The sequence below is a fragment of the Carassius gibelio genome, chromosome A18, assembly GCF_023724105.1.
Source record: "Carassius gibelio isolate Cgi1373 ecotype wild population from Czech Republic chromosome A18, carGib1.2-hapl.c, whole genome shotgun sequence".
Classification (NCBI taxonomy): Eukaryota; Metazoa; Chordata; class Actinopteri; order Cypriniformes; family Cyprinidae; genus Carassius; species Carassius gibelio.
Genome location: NC_068388.1, coordinates 16,730,355 through 16,743,283, shown reverse-complemented (window position 1 = coordinate 16,743,283; position 12,929 = coordinate 16,730,355). Strand labels below are relative to the sequence as shown.

Sequence of the window (12,929 nt, the reverse complement as noted above, 5' to 3'; positions counted from 1 at the left end):
GAAACACATAGCCTTTAAACCTGTGAAAAGTAAGTGATTACTTTCTTCTTATAGGTGAATATTACACAGTTGTACTCGGTGTAAGATTCTGTCAATAATCTATCACAAGCATGCATGACCTGGTTAATTTCATGTCCTATGAGGTCTTGGGCCAAGTTCTCTTTTATTCAACCATATTGGTTGTGTCTATAAGAGTGCAAATGTTGTATCAGATCATTCGCATTTGGCATCTGCTGTGGAGCTCAATCATTTGGGATGCTTCTCTTTCTTTACACACTCCTTTTCCATCAGCTTTATACAAAGGCAGAAAACATTCCTTGTTATAAAATGGGAGACCCTAAATACCCGCTGCTTTCCAAGGACGGAGATGTAACAATCGGAGGGATTTTTGCAATCCACAGAAAGGAAACACTACCTTCTTTTGAGTTTACACAAAAACCTCAATATCTGTTATGCTCAAGGTTTGTTACAATGTTGATTTAAGAAAATTGAAGTTTAATAAAACAAAAATTTTAACACAATCTGTTTTTAAATGATAATCATAATAATAACCATAATACTTATTATTGTTAATTTCATTAAGATAATTTATATATATATATATATATATATATATATATATATATATATATATATATATATATATATATATAATTTATATATACATCTGCATCTATAAATTATTTTCAACAGCAAACTAGCAAACTTTTATCGTTTGAATCATATGTGAAAATAAAGAATTATTATCCCTTATTTCTCCACCTTACATATATATATATATATATATATATATATATATATATATATATATATATATATATATATATATATATATAATTTATTTAGTTTAGCCTAATAACTTTATGTTTCATTTAACAGTGTGAATCTGAGAGATTTTCGTCTGGTGCAAATCATGATCTTCGCAATTGAGGAAATCAACAGAAGTGAAAGTTTGCTTCCAAATGTTACTATTGGATATAGAATATATGATACTTGCGGATCAAGATTGTCTACAATGAGTGCAATAATTGGAGTGATCAATGGTCAGGACTTTGGATCAAGAGACAGATGCAATGGACGTACTCCTTTACATGCTATTATAGGAGAATCAGAATCTTCTGCCACAATGATTCTGTCAAGAACTGCAGGACCTTTTAAAATTCCAGTGGTAAGGAGCAGTAATACTAAAGGTTTGATGATTACCATTTGACTTTGCCATTGTTTTCTGTGCTTTCTTTTTCAGATAAGTCCCTCAGCCACTTGTGAATGTCTCAGTAATAGGAAATATTACCCGTCATTCTTCAGGACTATTGCTAGTGATTACCACCAGATCAGAGCACTTGTATACATAGTGAAGCACTTTGGATGGTCCTGGGTAGGAGCTGTGAACAGTGACAATGAATATGGAAACATTGGAATGGCCGCATTTCTTCAAATAGCCCAGGAGGAGGGGATTTGTGTGGAGTACTCTGTGAAATTCTACAGAACAGAGACAGAAAAACTAAAAAAAGTGGTAGACATAATTAAAAAAGGCACAGCAAAAGTTATTGTTTCATTTGTTTCATTTGTTGAGATGGGCTTACTTATTGATCAGTTAAGTATTCAGAAAATTGCAGGCTTTCAAATGATTGGTGTGGAGTCATGGATAACTACAAAGAATTACTTCACTCCAAATAGTTTTAATTCGTTGGGAGGGTCACTTGGATTTGCAGTGAGAAAAATCTACATTGAAGGGTTTGCAGATTATGTTATGAAAGAATTCTGGGATACAGCTTTTCCATGCTCACAAAGTGAGGGAAATTCTTCTCAATATGCATTAAATTGCAGCAGATATGAGGAACTACTTGAACAAAAAAACTACAATGAAGACATCTTTGAACAAAGAGAATCAAGCAATGTCTATAAAGCAGTTCATGCTGTAGCTCATTCACTACACAGTCTGCTTAAGTGCAATGAACAAGAAGGATGTGAGAAAAGCCTGACTATACAACCACAGGAGGTAAAAAAAAAAAAAAGACATAAAAGATAAAATAAAGGGAACTAAAGAGGGACCATTATTTTTGTTACACATTTTAAATGTCTCAATGATAATAACAAAACTGTCTTTTTTTGCTAGGTTCTTGGGGCTCTGAAAAATGTAAATTTCACCATAAAGATGGGAGATCATGTGTGGTTTGACAGCACTGGTGGCGCAGTAGCCCAATATGAAGTTGTGAACTGGCAGCAGGACTCTGATGGATTATTCCAATTTAAATCCGTGGGATACTATGATGCCTCCCTTCCCCCTCTCCAACGCTTAATGCTTAATACTAAAAATATAATTTGGGCTGGAGGACAACTGAAGGTAAATGCCAATAATCTGTTTCTGCTATAGGGATATTTTAATCTTGGAAGCCGGGAACACCATTTTAAAAAGTAAAGAGTAAAAACAAGTAATAAGCCTTGATGAAAGGCATGTAGAAAACATAATTAGTTTAATACAGAAAAAAAAAAAAACATTGTTTTGATTAATGCCATTTGGTTTGAAAGCATCTAATATGCCATTAGCTAAGAGTCACATATACAATAATGTTAATTTACAGTAATTTACAATAATGTTGTAAGGCATTAGTTATCTTGAAAAAAAAAAATAGAAAGTTTAAATAAAAGAATAAAGAATATAATACTTTTAATAGCATTTCTGTTGTATAAATGTAATTTTGGTTCAAGAGAAAAGTGCTGAAACCCCTTTTGTAATTATTATAATTATTATTATAATTCTGCCATACAACTGTTCATTCAGACCAAACTGTAAGGCCTAGAGACATGAAACCAAGACAGATGGTAGATCTCAGTTTGGGAAGACATTGACAAGCTATGGCCCCAATTGGCAAATAGTGGGAGCTACAGCAATCAAAAATGTGAAATTGCTTAATAACTCATGATGTTTTTTTGTAAACTAATTTTTTTTAAAAAAAATTCTTAAAACAATTGTTTAAGTAAGTGTATTTGTTCATAGCTAGTCTATCATAAAGTATTATCCAATGTGGTAACACTTTATAATATCTTTCATTAATAAATCACTGACATAATATAGTGCACATATAATGCATTACATAATACATACAGATAATAAGTTAATATAAATTCACATAACTAGAAATGTGAGATATCATGCTTGTTAAAGCTTAATAATGTACTTATTAAACATTACCTTATGATTAACAGATCATAATTTAATGTAATTAATGTCATTAAAGGGGTCATATGACATTGCTAATGGTGTGATTAAATGTGTTTATGCAGTTTAAACACGTAAAGTTTTACAAAGCTTGTCATTCTGAAAAGTGAGGTGTACACTGACTGGCCAGCTATCCAGTTTGTTGTAATTGGCTGAATGCCTCAAGTGTGTGACAGAAATTTTACACCCCTTACCATACTGTGAAGCCATTTCCTGGCACGACGAGACAAAACCATTAAAACCCATTACAAAAGAGAGCACAATAACTATAAATATAACGATAAAGATATAGTTCTAAAAATCAATATTCTCAATATTAAAGAATAGCAGAGTCCACACTACAACTATAACGATTTAAAGTGGCAGACGCACGTCAGTTAGAATAAACAGCTGGTGTGGACGCTAATATCGTTATCTTTATAGTTAACGTTCTTGGTGTGAATGGGCCTTTATACTGTCAGCATATCATGCTGAGTAAACATAAAACCATATCTGCATCTATGATTGGTGAAACGAGAAACAACAAGCATTACTCTACACTGCTCAAAAAAATCGCGTTTGAATCAGTGGCAAATTCTTTTACCCTTTCGCACGTGAATTGAAAATATTCTAGCTGAGCCCCCAGTGTGAGTTTTTTTAGGCAACTGTTATTTTAGAATGTATCCTCTTTTTGTTTCCATGGGGAATTGTCATGTTTATTATGTGACTCAACTCAGCCACAATAGATCTGTATGACATATTAATCACTTTTATTTTGTTTTTCCGGTTTTATTCGAAATATTCACAAACATGCTCACTATATTATAAAATATCTGATATTCCAATTCTGAAATATGTGCAAGTAAATCTATTTGGTAGTTTAAACACTTTTATATAGAATGTATATCTATATGGGTGATGGGCGCCGCCATGTTAGTTTGCACTGAATCCGAGCTTTGGGATTTAAAACATGTATCCTCTCATCCTGAAACATGTTAAAGTAGGTCTCTGGTAAATTGGGAGAAGAGCAGAGTAAACTTCATAGTTACCTACATACAGTGGCGGCTCCAGACAATTTTGATTGGGGGGGGCGATGGGGGGTCCTGGTCATTTCAGGGGGGGACTCATGAAAATCAACATAAAATACAGTGGCACCAGCTAATAACTGCATAATTACTGCATCGAAAATACATTTTGGTCCAAAAATAGCAAAAACTACAACTTTATTCAGCATTTTCTCCTCTTCCATGTCTGTTGTGAGCGAGTTAAAAACAAAGCAGTTTGTGATATCCGGTTTGCGAATGAATCATTCGATGTAACCGGATCTTCTTGAACCAGTTCACCAAATCGAACTGAATTGTTTGAAATGGTTCGCATCTCCAATATGCATTAATGCACAAATTACATAAGCGGTTAACTTTTTTATACTTTGGCTGACACTCCCTCTGAACAGGGCCGTGCAGAGACCTTTGGAGGGGCAGGTGCTCAAAGTATAAAAAAAAAAACGGTTCACCGGTTCTTTTGCACTCGATGTAATGTCATTGGCGATGACTGCCCTTGATTCAAGCCTTCGGTTTACCCGCGCTTATAAAATTACCAAAGAATAAGTTCAGAATCAATCATCAAAAGAACCAGTTCGGTTCAGACGCTCTGAATGTCAATCTGCTTCACGCTGAATCACACATGCGCAGTTTCATCAGCTCCTCAGTTCTCGAATCGGGGCAGTGATGCAAACGTAGCACATGGTGGTCGGGAAGCAAATGTTGGAGTAGTGTTGTCACGATACCAAAATTATACCTAGTCAAGAATTGCGATTTCGATACTTTGATACTTTGGCTGACACTCCCTCTGAACAGGGCCGTGCAGAGACCTTTGGAGGGGCAGGTGCTCAAAGTATAAAAGGGACACATGGAACAAGGCTTTAAATGGCGCTGTTCAAAATATCAATACAGCAATATATTGTAATGCAGTCCTTGCTGATTTGCGTATCGATATGGATGATTATTTATTGATACAGCAGCAAATGCTTTGATGTAGTTTCGAAAAAGAAACAATAGAGAAGGCAATTTTAAGTTTAAAATAATAATAGCTCTGGGATTAGAAACTGAAATGTCTTAAATTGTCCCAACCTGATGGCTTTTTCTTCTCTGTTATACAGAATAATTAAGAACAGCGGTTATAGTAAAAACTATAGAAAACACTTGTGCCTCTTTCTCACCAGCCTCTGTCTCCTGGCTTGCTGTTCCCTGCTCTCTTTCTGTCACTTGTGCCTCTACATGTCCCTCTTTTTCTTCCTCTATCTCCATCTCCTCATCTGATCTATTACTTTCTACTCTCTGTCCATCTAGGAACAAGGCTCAATTTACTATTTCAGCATTAATCTATTATTTTAACCATCACTACTACTCTTGCACCTAATCAATAAGTTCACCTTAAATATTGAATCAAAACATTTAAAAACTGATACACTGGAATATAGTGATTAATATTATTATTACTGTTGTAGTTGTCTAAAATTTAACACCTTTGCAATGTAAACAAATGACGGGCTACATTTTGTTATTCATATCCTTCACACTGCAGTTTGATGTCAGGTATATTATGAATTTTTTATTGACATTTATATTTTTACATTTATTTCCAGAGAGATATTATTGAGTTTACAGGCTAAAGTGGTCTTGCTGTTGTAAACACTGTTGCTATTGTAAAAAAAAAATATATATATATATATATATATATTTGCGTCACATTTAAAATATAATTATATTTTAATTCATTTCTGAATCGTTTTTATTTTTATAAAGATAATTCAGAGAATGAGAAAATCTGAATAAGCCTTACCAGTGTTGTGATAAATATTTTTAAGGCACTCTACGTGTTAAAAAAATAAGTACTGTAATATAATAAAAGTTTAGTCAAATAACATAAGGACCAGACCCTTCGATGCCTGTGAAACTTTTCTCCCTCAAACAGCACGCTAGCATTACTTCTACACTACAGACTACACACAGCAAAATAAACAACATATCTGCATGTTCTCACATCACATCGTTCTTGTAAAATAATAATAAGTAAATAAACATCAAAATCACTTCGCTGAGAATGAAACACCACTTACCATCTGCCTCTGTGTTGAAAATATACTCTGGCATTTAAAAAATGCGCGTGCGGTGTGAGGAATCGTCCCGCTTGGATGAGGTCATCATCGTCAGGTGAAAGGTCATCATGTTGGTCATTTTATTTACGGCTAAATTATTATTAATAAATTGCACTTATATTATGATTGGGCGTGGGCAGGCATTCTCAAAAGGGCACTTAAGGGGCAAAGGAGCAGATGCTCAAGTGAACCGGTTCTTTTGGACAATGATCAAATAAACCAGTTGAAAAAAAAAAACGGTTCACCGGTTCTTTTGCACTCGATGTAATGTCATTGGCGATGACTGCCCTTGATTCAAGCCTTCGGTTTACCCGCGCTTATAAAATTACCAAAGAATAAGTTCAGAATCAATCATCAAAAGAACCAGTTCGGTTCAGACGCTCTGAATGTCAATCTGCTTCACGCTGAATCACACATGCGCAGTTTCATCAGCTCCTCAGTTCTCGAATCGGGGCAGTGATGCAAACGTAGCACATGGTGGTCGGGAAGCAAATGTTGGAGTAGTGTTGTCACGATACCAAAATTATACCTAGTCAAGAATTGCGATTTCGATACTTTGATACTTTTCCTGTAAAGGAGAAAAAACATTCTCAAATATCATTTATGTGCTTTATTTTAAAACCGGGACAACATTCTAATCATATAACACACTAATAAATGAACATATGAACAGTAGATAAACAAAATTAACAAAATATGAAATATCAAAATATGAAAAATAAAATAGAGCAATGACATTCAAGGTAAAGAAAAAATACATTTAGCAGCATTATCTCAGTTAACATAAGAAACATAAGAGTAATAAATGTATCTTGATTCTGAACTTTGAATAAAAAATATGTACAGCGATTACATTAAACAATGTTTCTGAACTCAGAAGATTAAATGTCAAATGATAAATAATATCAATTTAAGCAATGGCATTCAAGTAAAAAAAAGCTAATAAAATTTAGCAGCAATATCTCAGATATTGTAACTTATTCTGAATTTCTGTCAGTTGTGCAACCTTTTTTTTCAGAAAAGAGTAAACTCAGCCAGTGAGCTTTAATGAGCGTCATCTTTATTGGGCGTCATCTTTTTCTATAGTCGTGGACCGGCGGCCACAGTATCGCTTGTGCTCGTACATACAGTATTGTTTCTAAATAATAGCAGTACAATGTGACTAACCAGAATAATCAAGGTTTTTAGTATATTTTTTATTGCTACGTGGCAAACAAGTTACCAGTAGGTTCAGTAGATTGTCAGAAAACAAACAAGACCCAGCATTCATGATATGCACGCTCTTAAGGCTGTGCAATTGGTCAATTAGTTGAAAGGGGTGTGTTCAAAAAAATAGCAGTGTCTACCTTTGACTGTACAAACTCAAAACTATTTTGTACAAACATTTTTTTTTTCTGGGATTTAGCAATCCTGTGAATCACTAAACTAATATTTAGTTGTATGACCACAGTTTTTTAAAACTGCTTGACATCTGTGTGGCATGGAGTCATCCAACTTGTGGCACCTCTCAGCTGTTATTCCACTCCATGATTCTTTAACAACATTCCACAATTCATTCACATTTCTTGGTTTTGCTTCAGAAACAGCATTTTTGATATCACCCCACAAGTTCTCAATTGGATTAAGGTCTGGAGATTGGGCTGGCCACTCCATAACATTAATTTTGTTGGTTTGGAACCAAGACTTTGCCCGTTTACTAGTGTGTTTTGGGTCATGTCCTCTTCAGCATAGGGCAACATGACCTCTTCAAGTATTTTAACATATGCAAACTGATCCATGATCCCTGGTATGCGATAAATAGGCCCAACACCATAGTAGGAGAAACATGCCCATATCATGATGCTTGCACCTCCATGCTTCACTGTCTTCACTGTGTACTGTGGCTTGAATTCAGAGTTTGGGGGTTGTCTCACAAACTGCCTGTGGCCCTTGGACCCAAAAAGAACAATTTTACTCTCATCAGTCCACAAAATGTTCCTCCATTTCTCTTTAGGCCAGTTGATGTGTTCTTTGGCAAATTGTAACCTCTTCTGCACATGCCTTTTTTTTAACAGAGGGACTTTGCGGGGGATTCTTGAAAATAGATTAGCTTCACACAGACGTCTTCTAACTGTCACAGTACTTACAGGTAACTCCAGACTGTCTTTGATCATCCTGGAGGTGATCATTGGCTGAGCCTTTGCCATTCTGGTTATTCTTCTATCCATTTTGATGGTTGTCTTCCGTTTTCTTCCACGTCTCTCTGGTTTTGCTCTCCATTTTAAGGCATTGGAGATCATTTTAGCTGAACAGCCTATCATTTTTTGCACCTCTTTATAGGTTTTCCCCTATCTAATCAACTTTTTAATCAAAGTACGCTGTTCTTCTGAACAATGTCTTGAACGACCCATTTTCAAATGCATGTTCAACAAGTGTTGGCTTCATCCTTAAATAGGGGCCACCTGATTCACACCTGTTTCTTCACAAAATTGATGACCTCAGTGATTGAATGCCACACTGCTATTTTTTTGAACACACCCCTTTCAACTAATTCAACTAATTGCCCAATTGCACAGCCTTAAGAGCGTGCATATCATGAATGCTGGGTCTCATTTGTTTTCTGAGAATCTACTGAACCTACTGGTAACTTGTTTGCCACGTAGCAATAAAAAAATATACGAAAAACCTTGATTATTCTGGTTAGTCACATTGTACTGCTATTATTTTGAACAATACTGTACAGCCTAGTGATGCGCAGGTCTGGGTTTTTTTTTTCAACCCGCGGGTCCCGCGTTTATGAAATAATTTGGCCCGCCCCAGCCCGCAAATAAAGTAACATTTCTTTACCCACCCTGACCCGCGCATCGGGGACATCACTGAAGATACGTTGCTACTAGACTCATATTTTTCGTTCACTGAAGCTCCTCCCTCCACAGTAGTATTAATGATTATACAGGGTCAGTGAGCCAAGCATGTAAATCTCGATCAGCAATCAGCAGATACAAAGCGCAGTTATAGGTGCTGTTTTCATATTTAGCATACAGAACATGAATCCACGTTTAATCCCCAATTAATGTGAATATTATATATTATGACCAAACAATTAAAATGTTAATTATGCAAGAAAACCTTGTGCTTTGTTCATCTGAACAACTTATTTAAACTATTTAATGTGATTATGCACACATTTTATTAAAGCCAAATCAGTTTAGTAAAGCCACTAATGCAGGCATCTCCCTCGCTGTAGTGCTTTTTTGCTTGCGGGAGGATAAAACACACAGACGTCCATAGGGAGGCACTGGAAGCGTGCGTTGCACACACCAACATGAAATACGTCTCTTACAATACAAATCTGGAACGCAGTCATTCTTTGAAGTATTGATACTAATAAATTTAGTTATCGTGACGTTTTTAATTTCCGAGAATCGAGATACTTTTGAAGTATCGGTGCACCGTGCAACACTATGTTGGAGGTAGACCCTGGAGACTTTTCTTTGCAGTACTACCCTGAACAATGATGGCAGATGACACAGGGTCAAGATTTGGATAAGTACTTAATCGTCAGTAATAGTCAGCAAGCCAACAGATACTAGTGCCCAGACTGCATCAACATCAGACACCAGTATAAAACCAAATAAAAACAATATTAGCAGGGAAATGTGGATGATCAGTTTTCAGTGTTATCTGCAGTGTTTGGAATAACGGCGTTTAAAAGAACGGCGTTAGGTAACGACGTTATTTTTTCAGTAACGGGGTAATGTAACTAATTACTTTTCCCGTCGTTACAACACCGTTAACGTTACTGAACGTTAAATGCGGTGCATTACTATGCATTGATTTAAGAAACTATGCAATCCGAGCGCACCCCTGGCTCACACAGCGAGTGAGCAGATGGGTTAATAACGAGATAAGCGATTATGATTGGCTAAGGCAGTCATGTGTTTCATGGTAGCCAATCAGAGCCAGTGTTTTTACACACATGCTGGCACACGCGGCAGCGTCAGTGGCGCCAAACACACAGACACACACAAGCAACAGCTACACAGAGATTCGAAGCAGCAGAGATGGAGAGTCAGGAGCAATCCGATGAAAAGTTGGCATTTTCAAGGTGGAGATATAAGCACTACTTCAAATTCATTGTGGTCAAAGGCAAGAACGTGCATGTAATGTGTACATGTAATGTGTGACACGCATCTACAAAGCTAGTGGCCAAAAACCCTTTTCTTACAAAGATAATACCTGAAGTGCAGGATAAAACTCTATATATATACACAGTATACACAGTAACACAAATAGTTACTTTCCCTGGTAACGAGTTACTTTTATTATAGAGTAATTCAGTTACTTACTCAGTTACTTTTTGGAACAAGTAGCGAGTAACTATAATTACTTTTTTAAAGTAACGTTCCCAAGAGTGGTTATCTGTCTTGCCTACACTGCCATAACATTGGGTTAGTTCACCCAAACTTGAAAGTCATGTCATCATTTACTCACCCATGACTTTTAGTTATTTTCAGAACACAAATAAAGACATTTTCAGTGAAATCCCAGAAATGTATGTCCTTTAACTGAATGTCTATTTACAAAAAAATTTTTAGACAGTTGATCATATAGCAATCACGTCTCTTTCGAAGACTTGAGCCTCTTTTCCATTGTCAGGCCAAACCATTCTTAATTCTAAATGCTTAACCATTCCATTCTGTGGCCGGTGATCACAAGACCGCTGCTCAGAGAAGACAGCTGACACAAGTAAATAAAAATATTTTATAAATATTTAAAATATGAAAAATAATTCTTCATATAAAGGCAAGTTCCACTACTGTTGTGAATTGTAGAACAAGGACACATTAATTTCTTGATATTTGCATGTTTTACAATAGAAATAAATGTTCTATACATCTCTATTTGAGGCCTCAGTAATAAAACCCATTCAAAAGCAGCATTCTTCTGTTACAGTACTCAGTGTTTTTACCACACAGCAAAGAAATAATTACTGCAAAACAACGAGCTCATTCAGTTTAAAGGGGGGCGGGGTGAAATGGTATTTCATACTACTTCCGGTTTGTCACAAGTTTCGGAAAGTTTTTTTCGAGTATGGCTCTGTGTGACGTTAGATGGAGCGGAATTTCCTTGTATGGGTCCTAAGGGCATGTCTGCCAGAAGAGCGCGCGCTCCGTATAGCAGAACACTGTGAGGCTGAGCACAGACATTCATTCACTGATCAGAGCGAGAGCGTCGCGAAAAGTCACAAAAGAAGTGTGTTTTTGGTTGCCAGGGCAAGACAACCCTGCACAGATTACCAAAAAAAAAAAAAAAAACAGCATTAAGGGACCAGTGGATGGAGTTAATTTTTACAGAGCATCAACGGAGTTGTGCAAGTGATTTTGTTTGTTCCCTGCATTTCGAAGATGCTTGTTTTACAAACAAGGCCCAGTTTGACGACGGATTTGCGTATCGTTTATTTCTTAAGGATGATGCAATCCCAACGAAAAAGGGTCACGATCGTGTGTTGGAACCGCAGGCGGTGAGTAAAACTGCTTAAAATATCTCGGCCTCCTTGTTAGTGCGTCCGCCTCCCATGCCGGAGACCCGGGTTCGAGCCCCGCTCGGAGCGAGTCGTTGCTGCTGCTGCTCTCGTTCAGTTTCAGCCTCAGGATCTGATTCTGGATCATAAATAAACAGCTGAATCTGACTGTTAGCCATGGTTTGTTTTGGATGTTTTTTTCCTCACGGTAAAGTCACAGCTTCCAAATGCTCTCAACGCAAAAGCCTACTGGCGCTCGTGATTCTTTAGCTCTGTCCACACGTCACGCCTCCAGCCGGTCGTGTTTTTCCGGGAAAAATCGGTACAGTCTATCTTTCTCTTATGAATATAATAAAACTAAAGACTTTTTGGAGTTATGAAGGATGCAGTACTACTCTATAGGTACTCAAGATTAACAGGATATTGAGTGAAAACGAGCATTTCACCCCCCCTTTAAACCTGATATGTCTGATCAAGTAATGACTATGATTGTATTAAAATGATGAAAATAAATTTGTAAACTGAATAATGACTTTAACCTAAAAAGTGGCCAAAGCCTCACAGTGTAGGTATGTGACAAAAAAAAAAATCAATACTAGAAAATTAATATATAATCATAACAATATGATAAATAATAAAAATTACTTTAAAATGTTTTTTAAATGATTACATTTGAATAATTATTAAGAAAGTTATGGAATTTTGTAATTTTGTACCTAATTATAACAATAAAACAGTGAAAAACTGTGACCTCTTCCGCTTGATCAAACACTTCAAAATACCATAACTTCCTCATTTCTTGGTTTATTTGGATAATTCAAACACCACAGTGTAGGTAATTAAGTTAAGATTAAGATGACTTCTTTTTAAAAGGTATATATAAAAAATATTATTTCTAATTAACCACTAATTAATGAAACCGAGAGCATCAACCCACGCATACATTTCCATATGAAATCAAAATAATCAGCCTTTTAAAAATATTATATCATATTATATCAAAAGTATATTATATTTATTTATTTTTAAGTATAATATGATATTTATATTTCAAAAAGTAATATACCCTT

The 12,929-nt window shown here is 35.8% G+C and overlaps 1 protein-coding gene across 1 annotated transcript in view; it reads left to right on the top strand.

Annotated features, from left to right (window-relative positions):
* Positions 1 to 252: 252 nt before the first annotated feature.
* LOC127933941 (extracellular calcium-sensing receptor-like) overlaps positions 253 to 12,929 on the top strand; it is a 53,832-nt gene continuing 41,155 nt past the window's right edge. Inside the window, exons 1-4 of the mRNA XM_052531079.1 lie at positions 253 to 461; positions 880 to 1,168; positions 1,244 to 1,999; positions 2,117 to 2,344. Coding sequence (XP_052387039.1) covers positions 256 to 461; positions 880 to 1,168; positions 1,244 to 1,999; positions 2,117 to 2,344 — 1,479 coding nt within the window. The 5' untranslated portion in view covers positions 253 to 255. The remainder of the gene's footprint in view (positions 462 to 879; positions 1,169 to 1,243; positions 2,000 to 2,116; positions 2,345 to 12,929) is intronic.